This window comes from Conger conger, chromosome 2, assembly GCF_963514075.1.
Source record: "Conger conger chromosome 2, fConCon1.1, whole genome shotgun sequence".
Taxonomy (NCBI): Eukaryota; Metazoa; Chordata; class Actinopteri; order Anguilliformes; family Congridae; genus Conger; species Conger conger.
The window spans coordinates 25,506,896-25,526,103 of record NC_083761.1 but is presented as its reverse complement, the minus strand read 5'-3'; the positions used below and the strand labels follow the sequence as shown (position 1 = coordinate 25,526,103).

Here is a 19,208-nt window from a genome sequence, read left to right as displayed (position 1 = left end):
AGTTTTGTTTGCATGCGCAAATAATTGTTAATTGCCCAGATTGGATCTATAATTCCTGTTGAAACCTGCAAGTCAGTTTAGCACAGGGGTGCACAACAAGGGCCGATCCATTTCAAGATTTTGTGCCAACTTCTGGTCTTGATAATTCAATCTCAATCATATCTTATCATGTGTATGAGTACCAGGTACAGCTGCAGAGTGCAAGTGTATCCGAATGATTTTAGTACAGGATTTAACCAGGATAATATATAGAGCTGTCAGCAAATTAAAAACAAAATAATTGGTTGGAACAAAAACCATCCCTTGCGGAACCATGATGGACAATTACTGAATGTGTTTTAGAACTCATTTCATATGGATTTTTCTCTTTTCTAAAAAATTATGACAATCCATTTTGTCTTTCTAGAATCAACGTTTATTTTGCCTTGTACAGTAGGCTATAAAAAAACTGATTACACATGACATGTAATTCAGAATATCATACAGAATGCTTACTGTCTCTAATTTCAAATATTACAATACAAGTTGAAAACCTTTTGCTTGTTGCAAGTTGGATAATCTTTGACTCTTGTCCTCAGAAATGTCCTTGGTTTTCATTAGAATGATTTTGTGTGATAGCAGCATTAATTGTGAATAAACATTTTAAAATGTAGCAATGATTGAATTCTAAAACTGAAGTGTATAGTTATGCATTAAGGCAATCTGAAACTATTGTTAAAAAGGAGTCACAGAAATCGTTAAAAAAATAAACGATCAAATAATGATTTTTAATTGCATTATTATTCACTAGACTGCTGTAGGAGTGCCTACAGGGACACCTGGAGGATAACAATTGAAATGCAAATTAAAATAACAGTGTGTCACATAATGGTTGTCTTAAAAATATAATTATTGTGGACTTGCACGACTGTACTTTGGGATTTAATTCTACAACTCTATAACAATTAAATATTTAAGTCATTAATATTTAGGATTAATTAATATAAAGACACAATAAATGTTTAGGATTATGGATTGAAAATTGGTTCTCCACATTCCTCAGTGGATGTGTGTTCCTGGTTTAGACAGGAACCTTAGACAGGTACATAAAGATATTTTGGGATTCTGCTGTAGACAATGAGCCACTATGCATCTTAATTTCAATAATATACACCAGTAAATCCAAATGTTCCTTCATCAGTTTTCCAAAGCTGGAATGAAAGGAAATTGTGTATTACACATACCACCAGGCAGTGCTGTAGCAAGAAATTATTTTTTATACATACCACCAGGCGGCGCTGTAGTCAATCGAATGACATTAAAGTGTCCTGCAGTTTTGATCATTTATTCTATCATCTGCATTATATGAAAGCATTTTCAGAAGGATATTTTGGGACCAATTCCCACAAAACTATTACATTTTTTGCAAATACAGCTATAAAAAAAATTTTTTTTTCTCAAAACTGCAAAATCATGAAATAGTTGTTTCTCCTGAAATATTTTTTTCTCTTGCAAATGACTGTGTGAAATCAAAAACTTTCGTTTTATATGTCCACAAACTTTCATACAAATAAATAAACAAATAACCCTCCCCTAGCCAGACAGCATGGAATATAATGTCCTTTATTCAGTATAAATGCCTGGCAGGCCTCAGCACTGATGCTGTGGCAGGCCACTTCCGTGGCCTGAAGGAGAGTAGGTTACAAATTGGAATAAACCTTCCAGCAACAGGACAAGAAAACATTCTCAGTGGAGTTCATGAAAGATGATCACCATTGTCATGCATCGCTTGCCTCAAACCAGTCCCGCATGACTGATGGAAGCTCATATTGTCCCTCTACTGCACATTGAACAATAAACCTCCTAGTCTGGGCAAATTGCATGTTTTGTTGAGTTCCTTGCAGATCCTTTCTTGTTCAGAAATATTCTCATTCTGTGTCTTTTATACACTGTATTATTTTCTTCCTACAGATATTAAAGCCTCGGAACTGAGAATACTATTCCAAAACCTTAATCTTTTGTTCCTTTAAGTACCTCATGGTTGATTTTGAGGTACATTTTGATCATTGTCTTGTTGAAATATCCAATCACTTTTCAGCTTCAATTTCTTTACTGACTCTGGGACATTAACTTTGACAATTTGTTGATATAGTTGAATCCACCCGCACAATATTTCCTGTGTGCTGGTTGCCATACAAGCATAGCGTCAACCCCATCCTTATAGGTTGGCAAGGTGTTATTTTCTCCAAATGTATGGTAGTTTGGCCAAATAGTTCAATCAGTGGCTTATCTAAGGGTTGTGTTACATACTTCAGATGTTGATTTTTATGATGAGATCACAGGAAATGTTTATTATGATTTTTGTGTATGCGATACTGTACAGTGCACCACTACTCCAGCATCAGCTAAACCATTCTGCAGGCACTTTGTTATTTGTTATTTGAGTTTTGCTGAGCAGTCTATGAGCAGTCCAAAAGGAGATTTTCTTGGTCTTCCAGATCTTGCCTTCACTTCAATGGAAGTTAGTGTCCCCTTAACGTCCATTTCTTAATGATGTTCCTGATAGAGAAAATTCCAAGCCGGAAGCACTTAGATGTTGTAATATTGCATGGTTAACTGTGTAGCCTGCAGAGGTTGTATTAACTTCTTTTCATTTAAAGAATAAAGAAAACATTCAATCTGTACATCATGATATTGCCACCCACAATGACTTTGTACTGTAGGCCAATCTTGTTCTAATTTGATATTTGAGAATATTTGATATTAAATGAATACAGTCTGGTGTGAACTATTCTCAAATTAAAATTCTGACAAAAAATGTTTTCAAGCTGTTGAAAAACTGAAAAGTGGATCTAGATAAAGTCAGTGCCAGAACAAACCTGCAGTTTGCCATCTGCCATATATCCACCAGGTAGTCTAATTTACTCCTTGTCTCTTGCATATTGCCAAGAAAATAGCTGGCTAGTTTTAAAACTCATTACTTGGTGTGACAAAGAAATGAACTTACAAGCTTTTAAAATGTAATCATTTGGCACACACATTTAGTGATTGGATTTAAACCAAGTAGCAAGTCAGTGCACTCTGAGAAATAAAGGTGCAGTGGAGGTGCATTTTTGTGCTTTGGGGAAGAAATCTGCCAACGCTACCCAATATAATAATATCATATTGGGGTAGGCCTACTAATAAGCATCTTTTCCAAGCAAAAAGGATGATGTACAAATGAATTATGTATTTCTGGCTAGGGGTACAATTTTATGTACATTACCGGGTACCATATCAATGACAAGTGTTCGTACCTTTAAAAGTACTTTTTCAGGCCAGTGTAGCTTCAGTGACGTGCAGGCAGTCTGATATACACTCTCAGAAACAAAGGTTACGAAAAGTGCCCAAAAAAGTACAAATGCTTGTCACTCGGGCGGTACCCTATAGGCATACAAGTGCACTCCTAGCCAACAATATATCATTAATTTGTACCTTTTTGCTTGGAAAATGTACTCATTTGTAGCCAAAGAGAAAATTAGTGTACTTTCATAGTACATTTGGGAAAAAAGAACAAGAAAGTATGTCCACTGTCACTTTACGTCTGTGAGTGTAAGACCACAGGTTTTTGATGGGATTTAAATCTGGAGACTGAGATGGCCATTGCAGAACATGGATGTTGTTTTCACGTAACCATTTCTGTGTGGATTTTCATGTATGTTTGGAGTCATCGGGCCTCATATTTTCTATCAATATTTTCTTAAATCCATGTGTAAATTTATGTGTGATCAGTACCGAACTAACAAATTCTGCCAGATTTATCAAACACCCGTAGAAGCATCTTTTCATACCCACATGTGTATGTTGATAAATACCAATCAATCATAAACAAAAAGCACATGCACAGAACTTGTGATTAATATACATCGACCTAAAATACCTTATAAGGACCACAGAATTCAATTTCAGTAATATTTTGTAGCATATCCTTTGCACGCAATGACTGCTTGAAGTCTGCTGGGTGTAGTCTCAGGTGATACTCTGCCAAGCCTGTATTGCAGCCATCTTTAGCTCATGCTTGTTTTGGGGGCTAGGCCCCTTAAGTTTTCTCCTTAGCATATGAAAAGCATGTTGATTTGAGTTCAGATCGGATAATTGACTTGGCCACTCAAGAATTTACCATTTACTAGCTTTGAAAAACTCCTTTGTTGCTTTAGCAGCTTACTGTAGAACTGCTGTAGAAGTACTTGCTCTTTTAAGTACTTCGTGGCAAACTGTTTTTGCAACTAACTAGTGGTTTGAATCTTGCAGTGTAGCTTGGTCATTGACAAAGAGTGTCTCCTGAAGAGTGTTTTTGATCTGTCGGACATGTGTTTGTGAATTTTTCTTTATTATGGAGAGAATTCTTCTGTCATCCACTGTGGAGGTCTTCCTTGGCCTGACAGTCCCTTTGTAATTAGTAAGCTCGCTAGTGCTCTCTCTTTTCTTAATGTTACAGTCATTCCCTAATGGTCCCGCCCCTTTTTGGCCTTTATTTATTTTGTTATTTTGTTTATTATGATTATTAGTGGTTATGAAGGCTTGGCTTGAGGTGAGGGTGGTTATGGTGGTTATTGTGATGTGGATGTGACTGCAACCCCGTGTGATGCGTTTCCGGGTGTTGGAATGCGCAAAACCAAGTTTGAAAGGGGGCGGATGCATCTGGTGAGAGACCGAATGCTGGCGGTGTCGCTGAGTGCTGAAAGACACGGTCCGTTCGTTGGAGCCTTCATCTCATTGCACGCAAAAACCAAGCCAAGTCAAGCTGGTTAACTTTTAGAAACCAAACCATAAAACTTAAACGACGTGACTTAGTGACTGGGCTGTCCACCATGGAGCTTCGCACAGTAAGATCCTTCCAGTTTCTACTAGGGGTGTGGGTTAACCGAAACTGATTTGTAAACGTTTACAAAAAATTGATAACCGATAACCACATTTTTTTTTTAAAGCTCAAAATAAATGCACGTTCATCACCAGGCGTATTATTGCGGTTCTAAACAAGCTTCAGTATTTTGAGGAAGCAATCAGGGGTTTTAAACTGCAAACAGGGTATTGAATGCTACAGTATTAGAGTTATCAAATAATTCCTGTAGCTGTTGGTTGACTTATGGCTTATTGTAACGTTATGTCGTTTTTTAAGGTTCACAAAAGATCTGTGTTTATCCTTTGACACGCAAATTGAACATAGCTTTGCACTATGCTGTATCTACATAAAAATAAACAAAGCAATACATAATTGGACAAATGTTGCACAAAATATGAAAATACGCTGTTTACAGTCAATCCACAAGCTACAGTCATACAAGCAAGCAATCTGCAGCAATTTCAGAGGGTTAAGAATGCAAACACGGCATGGAATTGAATTCTACAGTACTATGGTTGTCAAATAATTTCTGTGCATTTTAAATCTGAAACTGTTAGTTCACTTATGGCGTATTCTACGGCGTTTTTCTATCTGTGTTTATTCGTTGACACAAATTCAAACTACCGGCAAACTGCACTTTTCTTTCCACTATGCGATATCAAGATAAAAATAAATAAAGCAATACATTATCATTAGGCAGTATTGTCTGTTAGTTTTATTTGTTATTCTTGTATAGTTATTATTTTTCATTATTATGTCTGGTTTTCTGTTTAGATTTCAGGGCGGCCTGTAGCATAGTGGTTAAGGTAAATGACTGGGACATGCAAGGTCGGTAGTTCTAGTCCCGGTGTAGCCACAATAAGATCCGCACAGCCGTTGGGCCCTTGAGCAAGGCCCTTAACCCTGCATTGCTCCAGGGGAGGATTGTCTCCTGCTTAGTCTAATCAGCTGTACGTCGCTCTGGGTAAGAGCGTCTGCCAAATGCCAATAATGTAATGTAATGTAATATTCATTGCACTCATTTTCCCCTGTGATGTCTGTGTCTTTCTGTAGAGCCCGAGTAACTTCCATCTGGTTTCAGAATTTCCTGGTTTCCCACGATTCCTTCTTAGTCTCGTTTTCTCTTCCTGCTTTTTCTCCATTCATGTTTGTAGATAACACTAATCTACTAATAACTACGAACATAGATTTTATGTACCAACCAAGATTTTGTACAGGACTAAATTAGATTAACACACTGTCTGTCTAACTAACTTACAGTCACTAGTTTTGGGTAATTGTAATCTAATCATGTAAACTAACAGACTAACTAACTAACTCTCTCTACTTCGATACTGTCTTCATGCATCCCTCATCATTGTATTATTGCCTGTGATGTTTCTCACCTGATGTTTATTTGTTAGATCATCCTCACTCCCATGCCCCGCCTAGCTTGTCTCATCCCTCTGTGTATTTAAACCCTAGTCTCAGTAGTGAACCTTGTGAGAACGTTGATCTATTTGTATGCCTGTTATACTAGAGATTCCTGGGACACCCTTTGCCTGACTTTGAGGTTGCCCTTCTGTTTTGTCTGCCTTTTGGTTTTTGGTTTTTTTCTTTATATTCTTTTTGACTACGCTCTTGCCCTGCCCTTTTTGCACCTCGCATTTCTGATTATCTGGATTTTTGACCCTGGACTGCTTAACTACTATTCTTTGGCATCTCGATTTTGGCATTGTCTTGGATTACTGGTTTTTGATATTGGGCTGTTAATAAACAATGATTTCTGATTATCCCCTGGTCTGCGCTTGGGTCTCCTGAATAATATGTTACAGGCTATTTATCCATCAGATATTGAAAGCGAAAATGCCCTGCTTGGACACGTTAATCTGACCACCACGATTGTCCCACGCCATACAACATGCAAGTTTACCGTTTCATAAAAATACATCAAATTGTTTCATGTATTGGCATGAAAGTAAAATCATTAGACCAGTCGTCAAATAGACTTGGTGTTATATCAGGCAAATACTGCGTGACCATGGAATTTTGAGTGCACAACCCCATCTTTAACAAAGTTGTTAACGGCAGAATATTTACAGATTTCAAGCCAATCAAGTCTATCAGACAGAATCCATAGAGAAGAGGGATGAAAACATGAACAATTATCATTTTAATTGATGCCTTTTTAAGAAATGACACACGATCGACCAGCATGCCTGAACTACAGGGCTTTAATTACAGATTTCTGCAAATGTGCACAATTTGTAAATGCAAATATTTAATTTGGCAATTAGGCTGACTATTATCTCACTTACAATGTTGACAATTAACTACTGAGATGGCCCAATATAAAGTTTCAATTTCTCAGTAATACAGTTTAAAAAAGAGAGCAAAAGCCCCCTAGCGGTCATAAGCAGTAACGGTTAACCGTTTAAAATATGGGATGGTAAACGGTTAAAAAAACTGATGATTTGTCACATCCCTAGTTTCTACCATTCACCTTGCTTCACCTCAAGCCATACAGCTAATTGGAACTACCTGGTCCACTGTGTAGCCTAGCCACTGGTTTTGCTGTGGGAGAGTAGCTACCCCTAGACTACGGCTAGTTGGTTATTGCCAACTATTTAAAGAAATCTCATGCAAACCTCGACTAGTCCAGTACATTAATTATGTTCCAAACTGTTGATTTTGGTAAGCCTAATGTTTGGTCGATGTCTCTAACCATTTTATTCTTTTTCCTGTTTTCATCATGGGTTCTTTGACTTTCATTGGCATAACTTTGACAAACAGCAATACGTTTCCAAAGGTGATTGAAAGACTAGCGGAAAAACTAGGTGCTGAGATCTCTGAGGAGGCAATTATACACACCTGAGCAATTACCTGTGATGCCATGTGTCCCAAACATTATGGTGCCCTGAAATAGGGGGGACTATGTGTAAACACCACTGCATTTTTTACATGGTGAAACCAAAATGTACAGTGGTGTGAAAAAGTGTTTGCCCCCTTCCTGATTTCTTAAATTTTTTGCATGTTTTCACACTTAAATGTTTCAGATCATCAAACAAATTAAAATATTATTCAAAGACAACACAAGTAAACACAAAATGCAGTTTTTAAATGAAGGTTTTTATTATTAAGGGAGAAAGAAATCCAAACCTACATGGCCCTGTGTGAAAACGTGATTGCCCCCCTGTTAAAACATAACTTAACTGTGGTTTATCAAACCTGAGCTCAATTTCTATAGCCACACCCAGGCCTGATTACTGCCACACCTGTTCTCAATCAAGAAATCACTTAAATAGGACCTGCCTGACAAAGTGAAGTAGACCAAATGATCCTCAAAAGCTAGACATCATGCCGAGAGCTAAAGAAATTCAGGAACAAATGAGAAAGAAAGTAATTGAGATCTATCAGTCTGGAAAAGGTTATAAAGCCATTTCTAAAGTTTGGGACTCCAGCGAACCACAGTGAGAGCCATTATCCACAAATGGCGAAAACATGAAACAGTGGTGAACCTTCCCAGGAGTGGCCGGCCGACCAAAATTACCCCAAGAGTGCAGCGACGACTCATCCAAGAGGTCACAAAAGACCCCACAACAACATCCAAAGAACTGCAGGCCTCACTTGCCTCAGTTAAGGTCAGTGTTCATGACTCCACCATAAGAAAGAGACTGAAAATGGCCTGCATGGCAGAGTTCCAAGACGAAAACCACTGCTGAGCAAAAAGAACATTAAGGCTCGACTCAATTTTGCCAGAAAACATCTTGATGTTCCCCAAGACTTTTGGGAAAATACTCTGTGGTCTGACGAGACAAAAGTTGAACTTTTTGGAAAGTGTGTGTCCCATTACATCTGGCGTAAAAGTAACACCGCATTTCTGAAAAAGAACATCATACCAACAGTAAAATATGGTGGTGGTAGTATGATGGTCTGGGGCTGTTTTGCTGCTTCAGGACCTGGAAGACCTGCTGTGATAAATGGAACCATGAATTCTGCTGTCTACCAAAAAATCCTGAAGGCGAATGTCCGGCCATCTGTTCGTGACCTCAAGCTGAAACGAACTTAGGTTCTGCAGCAGGACAATGATCCAAAACACACCAGCAAGTCCACCTCTGAATGGCTGAAGAAAAACAAAATGGAGACTTTGGAGTGGCCTAGTCAAAGTCCTGACCTGAATCCTATTGAGATGCTGTGGCATGACCTTAAAAAGGCGGTTCATGCTCAAACCCTCCAATGTGGCTGAATTACAACAATTCTGCAAAGATGAGTGGGCCAAAATTCCATCACAGCGCTGTAAGAGACTCATTGCAAGTTATTGCAAACGCTTGATTGCAGTTGTTGCTGCTAAGGGTGGCCCAACCAGTTATTAGGTTTAGGGTGCAATCACTTTTTCACACAGGGCCATGTAGGTTTGGATTTTTTTTCTCCCTTAATAATAAAAATCTTCATTTAAAAACTGCATTTTGTGTTTACTTGTGTTGTCTGACTAATATTTAAATTTGTTTGATCTGAAAAATTTAAGTGTGACAAACATGCAAAACAATAAGAAATCAGGAAGGGGGCAAACACTTTTTCACACCACTGTATAAAAATACCCTTTAATAAAATCTGAGAATGTGCATTTGACCACACGTTAATTGTACGATTCCAATTCTAAAATTGTGGCAAATCAGAGGCAAATCAAGACATAATGGGTCTTTGTCACAAACGTTTTGGAGGCAGTGTAGTTTTCCCTGTGGTGCTTATTATACGCTTTTTTTATTTTCATCAAAAATGCCAATAATTCTGAAGCTGACATTGTTTGCAAGTAAGGTAGTCTGGACAAATAAACAAGCAAACAAACAATTGGTTTGGGCTCATCCAGATTTATTGGAGGCAAGTGCTTTAGGCAACCTCAATTTCATCTGTTGGTTGGTCCACACAGATTCTGCATTTCCGATCCGACTGATCATCACCCTGATGTAAATGGATCATCATCCAGCTATGACCATCTTAAAATTACCAGCGACCAGCTGTTTCAAAACCTAGCTTGAGCTGTGCAACAGTAACACATGACTTGGGCCTTACTTTGCCATATAAAGCCATTTACAAGACAATCTATTAACAGTTCACATTTTAAACACATCAACATAACAGATAGTTTGCTCACTGGAAGCTAATATTCGAAGTATTGGAAAACTATTGAAAACAGGCCACTCACTGTTAGGCCAAACCGTTTTCAGTAGAAAATGGACAAACTGCATAATGTGGTTAATTGTTCAGGTAACCTTGATTTTTTAAAATATAGCCTACGTCTGGGCCTGCATTTAAAGCGATCGTCTTTGAAGTCATAAGATGCTCGATTTCGCATTCTTTAAATCACGCAGTTTCCCTAAGGTTTATAAAACTGAAATTATAACGTACAGCCTGCTCGTAAAAGAAGACATGGAAAACATTCGTATTAAAAATTGTTCCATGGAGTTGTATGAAATTTTAATAAGTGTCATTAATGTTTCATTCTTACTATTCAATTTGATTTTGTACAAAGCTGGCATGCGTATTTCTGTGCAGGACACGCCCAGCTGTGCAGTCTATTTCTGTATTGGCTCGCGTTTGCCCTTTCTTATTCCACCGCTTACTGTTATTATTGTACCCGCTGTTCCATCGCTGCCATTCGCTAGGGCAGACAAAACAGGCAATTGACGATTACTTCTGGAAGTAGCGGAAAACGTAACTGAATTCGGAAAATATTTTTCTTCATTTCTTTTCTCCCTTTGACAATCAGAGTGGAAATTTCACTGCCTTTCTGCAAGACATGTCTACAAGAGGTGAGTGGTGGGGCTTCTCTTATGCTGCGGTACGTCTAGTGAAAAGAGAAGCAAGCGGGTTTGCGTGCACTAAGCTATTGTAGCCCACTGCACGGTGGTCTTCGTTTACATTGGCTCAGATGGTTCGAAGTATCAATAACATTGCAAAGCTTGAGTGGGGATGTGCTCCTCTTTAATGATGGCGTCGGCGTACCTGTCTATCTGTAATCGTCTTTGTTGGTTCTACCACGGCTTCTAATGTCACGATTCTAATGTCAAGTCCATAATGGCTAGATTTCATTAGCGACTTAATTCTTCCCAAACTGTAGCCTACGTTCGCGTGGGTACGTAGCCTACCTTTTTTTAAACGCAGCCTAATGTGTGTGGTTGATTCTTTCTATATAGCCTATTCCCAGGGACCCTTTCTTTGAAGTCAATTTATCGACCGAAGTGGCTTTCCATAGCTTTAATTGAATTAGTGCTTATTATTAAATGATGGTGTCTATATGAATCATGCCGTAGCCTACTCTACATGCATACAAATATGTTTATTGCTCTTATATCCTGCTGGTATACCCGTCTGAAAGAAGGTATGCATTGTGGATCCGCAACGGAACGTGGTCAGTGCACATAAAATATTTTGGCCTGAGCAATAGTTCAAATTTTGCTAATGCATATTTTAATTGGCCAGCTCTTAGTATGCACGACGATGTTTATTTTCCGTATTATAAGATGCTATCGCACGTCACGGTCACCGCGTCCCACGTCAGTTGGCTGTACATTTCAGCGAGCTTTTCCACCAATGGTCCAGTGCCGTTCCATCGTCGACTCTCGTCATTCCAACAAAAAAAGAAAGAAAATATGACAAAGAAATAAAAAATAAGGCCTACAGTTCCATAATAAAGTAAACATATATTCACAAACAAATGCATCACTATAATAATAATAATAATAATAATAATAATTATAATTATAATTTATTATTATTATTAGGCTATGCTAGTGATAACTGACACGTGTCCTGAGATTTGTTCTTATCGTTGCCAACTGAACCCGGATACAGACGTGGAATTTCATGAGCAAACTGAAATACGCTATTGACGCTCCAAGTCTGACTAGAGCAGAAATACCCATTCATGTAGTTGAGAATTAGAGACATCCTCAGTTATCTCTTCTCGTTATCTTTCTATTAAGGCTGGCAGCCACTCTAACTATCTCTCTAGACTCTTATTCTCAACCACAGCAGTCAGTGTTTTTACATTTATGGGATTATTTGTTTAAATAAAAATCATTTTGGAAAACGTTTGCCGTCATTGCACTCACTTTGATTTGCAGCATTATTAAATATAAAAATACTCTAAATAAAGTTCTCTCTGGAAACCAGAATCTACCAAAAAGGAACAAATGCTCACTCACTCCCTGTTTGGATTCTGTCTTGTTGATTATGTATATGGTCTAGTTCCCACATACTATTTCAGAGAAAGTATTCCCATGTTATGAATTCCCTTGTGAGATCCATGTTTGTTTTGGTTGATGTGGGGTTAAAGAGGCAGTGGTTGGTATAACCAACAGGATGACATCACAGTAAATCGCTGTGGTTTACTGTCATGGAAACATTGTAAGAACAGAGTGTAGGTGGTGAGTAGGTCCATGATTAATGTTAATGTGGTAGGCTTTATGGCGGATCTCAGGGCATTGGAACGCCATGTCAGTTTTAAGGGAGGGAGGGATCAAAGCTGGCCTGCTTTTCCCATGAAGGAGAAGAGAGAAAATGCTAGAGGAATTGGGTGGGTATGTTAGGAGCCATGGAGTCAGGTTAAATATCTGTAGTCTGGCAAACATCTGGACCAGAACTCACCACGCTGTTATTTTTCTGCCAAGTTAGTCTATGAAGGATACTTGGCCATTTTCAAGGTTGAATTACTGGTTTCATGTGCAGCGGGTTTGTATGCAAAGTGAATGCTCTGCACACAGATACTGTCATTTTAGTTATGTTTTGTTAATGTTCAGAAGTGAAGGATTCGGTTTTGGAGATTGTGCTGGTTTGCTGTGGATTGTGTTGGAGGTGGTCATTATGGGCAGAAAGATTTTGCGTTCATAGGGTTTGTTTTCTTGTTGATTCTTTGTCATGTTGAAGTGCCAAATATCTCAAGCTGTGCCCTCAGTCTGTCAGTGACTCTAATAAGACTTCAGAACTACAGACAGTGGCTGGCAGGTACTAATATGGTTTTTAAGCAATGGTTGATCACTGGATTATAATCCAGATTTTAGTTGCCCATTTTACAACTAGGGGGCCTTTCGCCTGAAGGTAAACTGATTTCATACCTAAAGTATTGTGAGTAGATTAGACCCATATTAGTTTTTTAGCTTTCACCTCTGAGCTTCTATACTTGCTCTACCAAACCAGTGTACAGCTGCCAAGCTTTCAGATGTGTATATTTAAAAGTTTCATGCAAAAATAGTTAAATGCCTGTCCCAGTCACAGTGTCTGGCTGTACCAGTCCCCTAGTGGTGGAACAAACTTCCCTCTCCATACTGCATCTTGGTTCCAATCCCCACCCCCTAGCACTCCCACCATTTTTATAGTTTTCGGAATGGTATTTTTTGTTGTATGTTTGTGTTCTTAGGGTTTGTAGGGAATTTGTCCTTTGGTGTTTGGTTAGCATGGTTAACTTGTGCTGGTGCTTTAGTGATTCAGTGCTTTACTCACTGGTCTGCAAATGTTGACAGCCAGGTCTGATGCTCCTGCTCCTGTAACTCAAATGAATGTACTTATGTTCTCCTACTTTGGAAAAGTCTGTCTGCTAAATTAACGTAATGTAATAATAATGCTGTGGGAGATGGGCACTGTGGTCCAGTCAGATAAGAGTGTGGCCTGGGGAGCTGGCTCTCTCTAGTCCAAATTCAGGCAACTCTCTCTATTTAAAAGGTTAGTGGTGCTGTATCTGTCCTTGATAATGGGAGGGCAAGAAACTTCACCTGGACAGCCGGGCAAGGGTCAAAGTCAAGCATTTGAATTTGGGTTTATGGTTACTGTGCTCATCCAGCACAAAGCTATGCTGTTTATTTTTTACCCTGCAGAACCTTGTGATTCTCACCTGCACACACTCAAACAGAACATTATGATTTTCAACTGTACATATTCAAACAACCTCCAGAGAACCTACCTATTTACGCTCAAACGTAACATCCTGAGTTCTCACCTATGTACAGTACAATAGCAGCGGTGATGTTTCTATTAATATTTATTTTCAATGTTTATTATTTTTTCGGTAAAACTTGAGGACAAACATTTGTTCTGATCTGATGTCTATGTTGACTATTTTCTTATGGTAAGAGTATTACACTTAGTATGATTACTATGTCTCTTGTCAGCTCAGCTGTCTGAGTGGTGCCACACAGACAAGTTCTAGAAGGTTTGACTCATAATCTCACAGAGTGACTTTCTAGTCACGTCTTAATACATATGCCTTTGATTTTATTTACCAGCACACACCAGAGTGTACTCATTTATTTTGTGTCTCATAGTGCTGCGGACAAAGACTGTGTAAAAAGTCTAGATAAGTTCAAGGTTTTCCTGGCTGTACCAGAGGTTTTGGTGGTGCAAGGCCAATCTGACTGTGTCATTGCGACTAATATCGATACCACCTTCGATCCCAATTTTATGCTTTGATAGACACTTAATCCAAGTTTATTATTTCGCTTTTTAAATTAAATTTTCCCATTTTATAAATTTGTATTACAGTTAATTTCAGTGCAGAGTGCCACTGAAATTGCTTAAATTATATCTATGCTATGACTCGGAGTGCTGTAGAGGGGTGTATAGCAAAGCAGGATTAAACAGTTATGTGTCCAGATAACTTTCACAAACTGTCATGAAATGACTACGTTCCAATTTCATTGGTTATTAGCAATCAACTGAAGATGTCTAGGCTGCAAATCTGTAACACTGAAATATAGCCCAATCTTTTTCATAGTTATTCGGCGATTTCCTAATCCTGTTTTATTATGATCTACCCCTCAGATCTGCTGCCTCACACATCCACCCAATGGCTAGCTAGAAAGGACTAGCTTGATAAATATGGGGGCATTTCCTTGCTCTCTGATACTCTGATTTTATCCAAATTATGGCAGTACACTGATTATTGAAATGACCATGTAAACGGCTTTATCTGACAATTTTTATTGGTGTAAGGTCATAAGCATCGTATTCCCAACCCGATTAAACCCCTGGATTTTTTCCAAGTCGGAGATTGTGGAAGAAAATAAGCTTAGCCGCTGTGGACACTGTTTTCGTTGAGCATATGCTAGTTATGGATATAATCATGTAAATATGGCTATCGGAGTAATCACATTACTGATATCCGTGTACACAATCTAAATACTGGCATGAACTGATTACTCCCAATAATCTGTTTGTTGTTATGCATGTAAACATAGCCAATGACTCGCTAGCTTGATGAATAGAGTACAGTCAATTTCTCTGTTAACTGGATATTAGCTTTGCTTTTTGTTGTTAGCCACACATTGTTACTTTGATGGTTGTCTATACTTGTGTACTAAAGTGACCACTTTCTTTCTCCATTGTTGTAATGCATTGTTATTTGAATTACTGCCCTCTTCATGAACCAATCTGCCCATTCTCCCCTGATCTCTCTCATTAACAAGGTGTTTTTGCCCACAGTGCTGCTGCTCCCTGGATGTTTTTTGTTTTTCACACCATCACTTTCAAACTCTTGAGACTGTGTATGAAAATCCCAGGAGATCAGCAGTACTCTGGCACCAACAATCATTCCATGGTCAAAGTCACCTAACCCTCACTGATGTTTTTATTAGGAACACCTGTGCATCTATTTATTCATGCAATTATCTAATCAGCCAATAATGTGACAGCAATGCAAAGCATAAAATCATGCAGATTTAGGCCAGGAGGTTCAGTTAATGTTAATATGAACCCTCAGAATGGGGAAGAAATGTGATCCAAGTGACTTTGATTGTGGAATGATTGTTGGTGCCAGACAGGGTGGTTTGAGTATTTCAGAAAATGTTGATCTCCTGGGATTTTCACAAGCAATTTTGCGGGCAGAAACGCCTTGTTAATGAGAGGTCAGAGGAAAATGGCTGGACTGGTCAAAGCTGACAGGAAGGTGACAGTAACGCAAATAGCCACACATTACAACAGTGGCGTGCAGAAGAGCATCGCTGAACAGACAACACGTCAAACCTGTAAGTGTATAGACTACAGCAGCTGACTTAAGTTTCATAAATACCTAATAAAGTGCTCACTGAATGTTGATCACTTTTATTTCATTTTCTTATGTTTGGTCTGAACAGCAAATGAACGTCTTGACCATGTGTGCATGCATGAGTTGCTGCCACATGACATCTGATTAGACTTTAGCATTAAAGGCCCACATGCATTGTTTTTGTGTTTTTGAGCTTTTCATATGATCTTGGAGCTTTCGTTTTGTGTTAATGATTCAAGTAAAAAATATATATAATTATGGTTGAATTATGCATAGTTTAGAGTATTTTTCCAAGCTCTTTGTAATAAGATTTCCTGTGAATACGTTGTGAACATGATGTATGTTTTTGCATAATTTCCGGATGACGTTGCTAAATGTTAGCACAGAGATCCGACCATTGGGCTCTGGGCGCAAGGTTACGGTCTTTTCAAAAACGTCACATCTCTTTGCGTTTTGTCGGTGTTTTAGTTCTAAGATTTTAGATTTTTAGATTTTAGATTTTAGAAACCAGAAAGCTGACGCTTGTGGGCCTTTAACAAGCTGGCGTACATGTGTACCTAATAAAGTGATCACTGAGTGTATGTTGGCACTCTTCACCTGCCATTCATCTGTCACAACAAAATTGTAATGGCTGCATTCTAAAGCAGAAGCTTGAAACTGCTGGGTTGGAGGGTTTGGGCCTCCATTGCTATGCCAACCGCTCTGCATCCACTCTTGTGGCCATCAAAAATGTTTTAACCAATTTTGTGCCGATTTTAATTGCATTTTCAAGTTTCTCTTTGCGTGCCTCAAAATTGTGATATTACAATTCAGGGAAAACCTAGAAGTCAGTGAATCGAGTATCCAAAGTTAGCCAAGTATGGCACAGGTTACCCCTATAAATCTTCCCACAAGTGTAATTACCCCTCTCTAACCTTCACACCAGTGTAATTACCCCTCTCTAACCTTCACACCAGTGTAATTACCCATCTCTAACCTTCACACCAGTGTAATTACCCCTCTCTAATATTCACACCAGTGTAATTACCCCTCTAACCTTCACACCAGTGTAATTACCCCTCTAACCTTCACACCAGTGTAATTACCCCTCTCTCTCCTTCACACCAGTGTAATTACCCCTCTCTAATATTCACACAAGTGTAATTACCCCTCTCTAACCTTCACACCAGTGTAATTACCCCTCTCTAATATTCACACCAGTGTAATTACCCCTCTCTAACCTTCACACCAGTGTAATTACCCCTCTCTAACCTTCACACCAGTGTAATTACCCCTCTCTAACCTTCACACCAGTGTAATTGCCCCTCTCTAACCTTCACACCAGTGTAATTACCCATCTCTAACCTTCACACCAGTGTAATTACCCCTCTCTAATATTCACACCAGTGTAATTACCCCTCTCTAACCTTCACACCAGTGTAATTACCCCTCTCCCCCCTTCACACCAGTGTAATTGCCCTCTCTAACCTTCACACCAGTGTAATTACCCCTCTCTAACATTCACACCAGTGTAATTACCCCTCTCTCCCCCTCATGCCAGTGTAAATACCCCTCTCTCTTTGACGCCAGTGAGGTATATTCCTGCATTATTGTTTTAAGTGGTCATCGTCAGTGACGCAGGACCATACTGTGCCTTGACATGGGTAAAGCCTGATTTATACTTTGTCGAACCCCCTTGCAGTGTCATATGACAAATTTCCTGTGAATACGTTGTGAACATGATGTATGTTTTTGCATAATTTCCGGATGACGTTGCTAAATGTTAGCACAGAGATCCGACCATTGGGCTCTGGGGGCAAGGTTACGGTCTTTTCAAAAACGTCACAGCTCTTTGCGTTTTGTCGGTGTTTTAGATACTAAAACCAGAAAGCTGACGCTTGTGGGCCTTTAACAAGCTGGCGTACATGTGTACCTAATAAAGTGATCACCGAGTGTATGTTGGCACTCTTCACCTGCCATTCATCTGTCACAACAAAATTGTAATGGCTGCATTCTAAAGCAGAAGCTTGAAACTGCTGGGTTGGAGGGTTTGGGCGTCCATTGCTATGCCAACCGCTCTGCATCCACTCTTGTGGCCATCAAAAATGTTTTAACCAATTTTGTGCCGATTTTAATTGCATTTTCAAGTTTCTCTTTGCGTGCCTCAAAATTGTGATATTACAATTCAGGGAAAACCTAGAAGTCAGTGAATCGAGTATCCAAAGTTAGCCAAGTATGGCACAGGTTACCCCTATAAATCTTCCCACAAGTGTAATTACCCCTCTCTAACCTTCACACCAGTGTAATTACCCCTCTCTAACCTTCACACCAGTGTAATTACCCATCTCTAACCTTCACACCAGTGTAATTACCCCTCTCTAACCTTCACACCAGTGTAAATACCCCTCTCTCTTTGACGCCAGTGAGGTATATTCCTGCATTATTGTTTTAAGTGGTCATCGTCAGTGACGCAGGACCATACTGTGCCTTGACATGGGTAAAGCCTGATTTATACTTTGTCGAACCCCCTTGCAGTGTCATATGACAAAAATGATGCGTTTTCAACTGAACAAACCGTTGTACGACACTTTTCACGCACCTGTACAATTTTGTTATGTTGCGGAAACTAAATACTTTGTCTTTTGTTGGACAGGACCAACCAGATGGAACACCGGAAGTCTTTGTCATGGATACGTCTTGCTTCCAAAAAATGTAAACTACTGTCAGGAGTTGTCAAACGGCTAGGGTTCATTGCCGGTCATTGGACTTTGGCTCGCCTTAGGGTGCAATAAGCCTGACTCAGAGGCTGACTCTTTCTCAGTGTTGCTCAGTGCAGCAGGGCCCTTCCTCTCCTAGTTATCTCAGTGGCTGTTTGCTTTAGTGTGTGCCCTGTACTGCTGAGCCCGTGTATCTCTGCACAGAAGGAAGAAACGTCACTCAAGAACAGCACAGCAGAACCGCACTGAAACAGCCCTGATATCAGACAGGGGTCAAACACGTAATTGTTTTGGATTCAAAACCTTTTTTGCGGTTTGCTGAGCTTGTCTCGTGTATTGGAACCTATGAAATACTCACCTTCTGGTCCTCTTGGTTGGCTCGGTTCCACTAGGCAAGAGCAATCAAGCACAGAAAAGCATTGGAACCCAAAATGATTTTGTATTTGTTCCAGGTCTGGTCTTGATCCAGCATTCCTTCTAATACCGCATCTTAAGCACAGTTGTTTTTTTCCTTGGGTTCAGTGGATATGGAGCTTGCCCTGCCAGAGGTCAGGAGCTGTACATCTGCCAAAGATGAAGTTTCTTGAAAGAAAACTGAGCCAGGCTGGAATAAAAATCTGATATTTAAAAAGCCCCC

At 39.2% G+C, this 19,208-nt stretch overlaps 1 protein-coding gene across 1 annotated transcript in view; it reads left to right on the top strand.

The window, feature by feature from the left end:
* The first annotated feature begins 10,469 nt into the window (after positions 1-10,469).
* ablim1b (actin binding LIM protein 1b) overlaps positions 10,470-19,208 on the top strand; it is a 133,678-nt gene continuing 124,939 nt past the window's right edge. The window contains exon 1 of the mRNA XM_061233277.1: positions 10,470-10,650. Coding sequence (XP_061089261.1) covers positions 10,638-10,650 — 13 coding nt within the window. The 5' untranslated portion in view covers positions 10,470-10,637. The remainder of the gene's footprint in view (positions 10,651-19,208) is intronic.